The 5883-nt window shown below is 39.0% G+C and overlaps 1 protein-coding gene across 1 annotated transcript; it reads left to right on the top strand.

Annotated features, from left to right (window-relative positions):
• The first annotated feature begins 516 nt into the window (after positions 1-516).
• LOC117778055 (phospholipid hydroperoxide glutathione peroxidase-like) lies at positions 517-4568 on the top strand. The gene is made up of 7 exons (XM_034613268.1): positions 517-663; positions 1680-1774; positions 2388-2532; positions 2865-3016; positions 3490-3514; positions 3645-3704; positions 4062-4568. Exons 1-7 carry the CDS (start codon positions 595-597, stop codon positions 4092-4094), a joined length of 579 nt encoding a protein of 192 aa, XP_034469159.1. The 5' UTR covers positions 517-594; the 3' UTR covers positions 4095-4568.
• The last annotated feature ends 1315 nt before the right edge of the window (positions 4569-5883 follow it).

The following is a 5883-nucleotide window of genomic DNA, read 5'->3' as shown; positions in this document are numbered from 1 at the left end:
TGAAGGTTTGATTTTAAGTTTTCAAAAAATAAGTTTGACTGCAAAAAGCTCAGACGGTCATATTTAGGAAAAGTGGAGAGGGGGGGCAGTCAGTGAGGAGTCAGGTGGAGTGGGATAAAGGCGCATGTGTCTTCAAATTTGTGAAGTTGTTTTCTTAATTTGCACGTGTTTTTTTCTATTTGTACGTGTTGTCTCTATTTGTACTTGTCATCTTGATTTGCATTGAGCTCTCTCTGCCACTGTACTAAGCTAACCCACTGCACGCCATGTCAAATACAGCTGAGGTATAGTCATAAAAGAGGAGAACTTACACGTCTTGATAATTAACCTGATTTCAATATAGGCAAACACTGCAATCTCTCTGTACTAAACTTGTTAATGCTGCCTGAATAATAATTATTTTTTAACATCCATTGATCTACTTGTGTTGTATTACCTTTAACTTAATATCCTGTCGTCGCCTGGGCTACTTTTGAAAAGTTGACATTTTCCCTCTCAGGTCGTTTCTTGTTTCCAATAAAGTTTAAAAGGGTGGCGTGTTGCTGAGTGGGCGGCGCCCTACGACACGTGACAGCTGACGTCACAGCGGGTGCCATGCTGCAGTTCCTGAGACGCACAGCGCTGTTGTGTCTGGTGGCGAACAGAGGACTAGTCAGAAGCATGGTGAGTGTACAGGACGCCTCCGTGTGTGTTCCCTCCTTGACTCTTTTCTGTGGTTCAACCGTGTACGTGTCCGATGCCTGTTTAAACTGCGCTTAGAGGTCAGGCAAATCCAGGACGTCTATTTTTAAACGCGGTGCAACGGAGAAATGGGTCCGACTGTGATGCCGCTCCCGCCGCTAGCTTCCTGCAGTAATGTCGGCACCCAGCCGTCAGTTAGAACGAGTCTGGTCGACATCATCTTTGGTGTTGACCCGAGCTGCTGGAGTTTAAATCCAACCAGATACTTTTGTGTTTGTGCTGTAGTGTCGTGACTGCTGTTATCGGCCTGTTTCACTGTGACACTCTGAGATGAAGGGATACCGTTAAAGCTGCTGATAACATCCATTGTGATAAACTCTAAAAGCTACGTGTTGGTAGTCCCCTGATTGTGTGATACATTCACTTCCTTATTCAGTTATTTTCTGCTCCTGTGTGAGACTTAAACACAGACATCTGTTTTCCATGTAATGTCATGGGTTGAGATGCGCTTTATGACACAAATAGGCCAAAGTGCACTGAGATTAAGGAGAAGTTGTTGACGTCCATGTCTTTCCTCACATCTGGATCAGTCATTTTACTGCTGAGTCACTATGGCCAATAAATCACATAGATATTATTATTTGACGTCAGTCCATAAGGATTATTATCATGATAAATGTCACATTGGTATTACTGTGAAGTTTCAAGACTAACGTGTGCTCCTGAGTGACCGCTGTAATTTTAAAGGATCGATAAACAGAAAATCACAGAAGCATCTCATCAATGTTGAACCTTTGTTTTATTTCTACTGATTAATATTATGTTGCGATAATGATTGATATTGTTTTATTGCCAAGCCCTGACTCGTCTTGTGTATTTCTCAAGTTGAAACTTATATTTGCCCTTTGGTTTGCCACCATGGACTTTAACCATGATAAGCTCCTCCACTTTACGTCTTACTCAATCACACCCTCTCACCTTCCTTCACCTTTCTGCAGTGTGCTCAGGTGGGAGACCCGAAAAGCGCCAAGTCCATCTACGAGTTCTCGGCCAAGGATATCGATGGCAATGAGGTGTCTCTTGAAAAATACAGGTAAAGTGAATGTATAAAACTTAATATCATACATCCTTATGCTCTAACATAGGCTATATACAGTTCACCCAAACATAAAAATGCACTTATTAACTACTCGCCATTATGCTGATGGAGGGGTGGGTGAAGTGTTTGAGTTGACAAAACCCTTTTGGAGTTTCAGGGGTAAACAGCGTTGCAGCCGGATCCAAATGGAGTAACTGCAGTTATCGTGGGAACTGAGACGAGATCAGTGAGAACTCTGTTCTATAATAGAGGACATTTAGGCTGAAAACCGTTTCGAGTCAAATTTGAATGTCGGGGCTTACAGACACTTGGATGACACCACAGGAGCACTATGGAGGCATTTTATGTTTGTTTTTTTTACATTTGAAGAAGTATTTGCCATTTACGCTGTTTACCCCTGAAACTCCTAAAGTGTATTTTGGAGTCAAACACTTGACTCCCCTCCATCGGCATAGTGGTGAGTAGATAATGAGTGAATTTTCATTTTTGGGTGAACTATCCCTTTAAGTTGCAAGAATTGGAATAGTATGGAGTTGAAATGTCTTGTGGTTGTTCTGAATAGACGTCATTACAAACATTCTTGTTTGCTTTTTTTTTTTCCTGCCAGAGGGTTTGTATGCATCATTGTAAATGTTGCCTCCAAATGAGGAAAGACCGAAATAAACTACACTCAGCTAGTGAAGATGCACGCTTCCTACGCTGAGAAAGGTTTACGAATCCTGGGCTTCCCCTGCAACCAGTTTGGAGGACAGGTAACAAGCATAGCCTGATGACTGTAGAGCTTTTGTTTGTTTCAGTTTCTCTATTCTGTACCGTATCACAAGAATACTGCCCAGTTATGCCATTCATACAACACATCACCCCTGAACTGTTAAACTATAGGCTGTTCATCTTGAACATTCCTTCCATCTCCCAATGTTTTCTGGTTGGATAATTATTTAAATGATTATTCATCTTACCATTATGCAGTTCAAACAGACATCTTTTGTTTTCATACCATATAAAGCTGTATCAATTCAGTTGCAAAACTACGATCAATATCATCTTTGTCTAATATATTTGGGTGTGTGTGTGTGTTATACAGGAGCCAGGGACTGAGTCAGAGATTAAAGAGTTTGCCAGAGGTTACAATGTAGAGTTTGATCTCTTCAGTAAGATTGATGTGAATGGAGACAATGTTCACCCTCTGTGGAAGTGGATGAAGGCACAGCCCAAAGGCAAGGGATTCATGGGAAAGTGAGTTACTGGCCAACTTTACTGTTGACTTAATAAGTGTGATGACATTGTGCAACAAACATGTTCATTAGCCAAATGTTCATTATAATATTTCCTCTGTAAAGGAGTCATACTGTGTGTCTGTTAGTCTTCTTCTGTTAGACTACGCTTTTTCCCTTTGACTATACTGTATATTTAAATAACCAATAATTAATGGCTTTTACCACTAAGTGGATTTGGAAATATTGTAAATCCTCACTTTGTCCTTCTTTAACTTAGCAATAGTTAAAGGCAGCTCATGATTACAACACTGCAGGTGAATCTAATCGCAAGTGAAACAGCCTTGACCGTGTTTGCCCTGTTGCCTGTTGTTGTAAAGGTTTGCTTCATTATTGTAATCACATGAAACCAACTAGAATTAAGGTGAACTCCACATTCTGTGTTCAATGGAGGATGTGTTGTGTTATAATAACCTTTTGCCTCTCTCTCCACAGTAACATCAAATGGAACTTCACCAAGGTAATTCGCTAATATACTTCCCATTAACCCCTTTTTAAATGAGCATCCTCAGTTCTAGCTCTACTTTCTTACCGCAATTTCCTTAAAATCCATATTTGTGCTAATATGTTTATGTCTTATTACTCAACAGTTTCTTATAAACAAAGAAGGACAAGTGGTGAAGCGATACGGCACAATGGATAATCCCGATGTAAGTTGCATTCAACCCAAAATAGTTTTTGTAGTTTCATATTTCCACGCATTCCATGAGATGCACCATTTAGTGTTACACTATATGAAATATATGCATTTAGTTTCGTGATCTTTTGATTTAGTTGGAACATTATTAATCTCAATTTATTGGATTTTCCTCCTGCAATTTGTTGCAATAGGTTTGTCATAGTGGACAATTAGAAGAAATAGTGGATTATAAAGGGAAGATAATTACTGATAATTAATAATCCGTTGATCAAATATGTAATGAACAATTACTCTCTGTCCATGGTCTGTAATGGTGTCATTCATCATCTCTGTCATAGTAAAAGTTTCTACTTGTTTCTGTTTGCAGGTGGTGGAGAAAGACCTCCCCTCTTACCTATAATATGACTTCGTCTTCGTTTGACCCTTGACCTCTTCCATGGACATAAGGGTATTTGTGTGTGTGGGTGTCTGGACCAGTGACGGCTTGTCTGTAAACCCAACATTGGGGAGGGCAAGCCTGATGATCCCCAGCGTGCAACTGACCTACCAGAACTCACCCACACCAAACCCTGTAAGACCATGTGAGAGGACAGTTTCAACAGTTATCAGAGTAGAGAAACTTCACATTTTACTTCAGCCTTAAAACAGCCATTTCTTTGTCTCACACAAACACCATCTTATCCTTTCTGAATGTTAGTTTACAAGCTTGTGCATGTTTCAATGTCAGTTTAAAGTAAGTATATAAGATGCCATAAGTTTCACATATTTCTGAAATACTACTGATAATATTGTTCGCACTTAAGTTATGAAAGAGCCCATTATTGTACAATTAGAATCTGTTTAATTTGGAAAATAAATGCTGTGTGAATGGTTACTATGGTTGTCTGTTGTTTGAATATTATACATTGTTTATTTGAACAGCTTACTTGCATTTTGTAACCGATAATAGGTTTTACTTTACACAATAAGATTAGATTTAAGTTAATAATGCTTTAGTTATTTCCTGCCAAGTGTAAAGCTTTATAGTGTTTCAATATTTCAATACGGTGCAAATTTCAGTATTACCCAGAGTACATTAGGAGACTAATTGGTACCTTTTTAATTGATTACAAGTGAAGCCCAATTAAACAAGAAAGTATGAACCTATAAATAGAGACATTACCTTTTTAAATGGTATGAGTGGAGCTATCATATATAAATGCAACAATATGAAGTCTTGTTTCGAGTATTGAAGCAACACTATATAACTGCTCCGTGTCTGATCGTTTTTTATTTGGAGAAAAAACAAAACCCATCAAGCTCTTGGCTGGACCGCTGACTGCGTAGTCCCATTCACTCACTGAAACACAACTGAACAGTGGACAATTACCCATGATGAGGATTAATGAACCTGTAGAGCTGCCGCTGTAACAAATGCACCAAACTCTGTTTAGATTTCTTGATATTTTATATTTCCTCACTGAATATTGGAGATGAACTGTTTTTTAATGACATATTAATATATGAATATTAGGTGGTAAATATACAAAAAATAAGCCATTTAAATATATTCAGCTAATAAATCATGGCACATTTCTCCACTTTACATGAGAGAAGGACTACACCCAGATTTACGCAGATAGCATACTGGTGTGGTCTTCTTCAGGCAATGAAGTGGCACATGTGGCCTTCTTGTGGTCCGGACGAAATGGATGAGAGCCTGAAGTTGTCCACTTGTAAAATAGCAAATGTGGCCCAAATATCCCAAAACAAATGTGGTCCCTTTTCTGAAAACGTGGTTCTCTAGGCAAGGTGTACTCTGGATGTGAAACTAAAAGGGCAAATGGTAAATATGGCTCAAATAGCGCAAAACAAATTGGGGCCACCTTTGGCTGACATGTGGTATTGCTGTGGTGAACTTGTGGCCCAGATCTGAGAAACACGCTCACACCGCCCAAGTGCCCTCTTCCTGTGGTATGTGGAGCGGCTGTGGGTAAAAATTGGGCTACATTGTAACACATTTTGTTTTTATGCTGCTGCTTCTACACTGGCAGCCATTTACAACAGATGAAGAAAAAAACATATATCAAAAATGTTGACTTGAATTAATAATTTATCCTTGTGTGATTTATTTATGTTTTAGAACAGGACAATTTAACTTTCATCGTGTAAGCTTTAGTTTTATTTTGTTTCGTTATCTGTAATGTGGG

Source organism: Hippoglossus hippoglossus, chromosome 17 (genome assembly GCF_009819705.1).
Source record: "Hippoglossus hippoglossus isolate fHipHip1 chromosome 17, fHipHip1.pri, whole genome shotgun sequence".
Taxonomy (NCBI): Eukaryota; Metazoa; Chordata; class Actinopteri; order Pleuronectiformes; family Pleuronectidae; genus Hippoglossus; species Hippoglossus hippoglossus.
The sequence above is the reverse complement of the archived record's forward strand: the minus strand, read 5'-3'. Positions and strand labels throughout refer to the sequence as shown.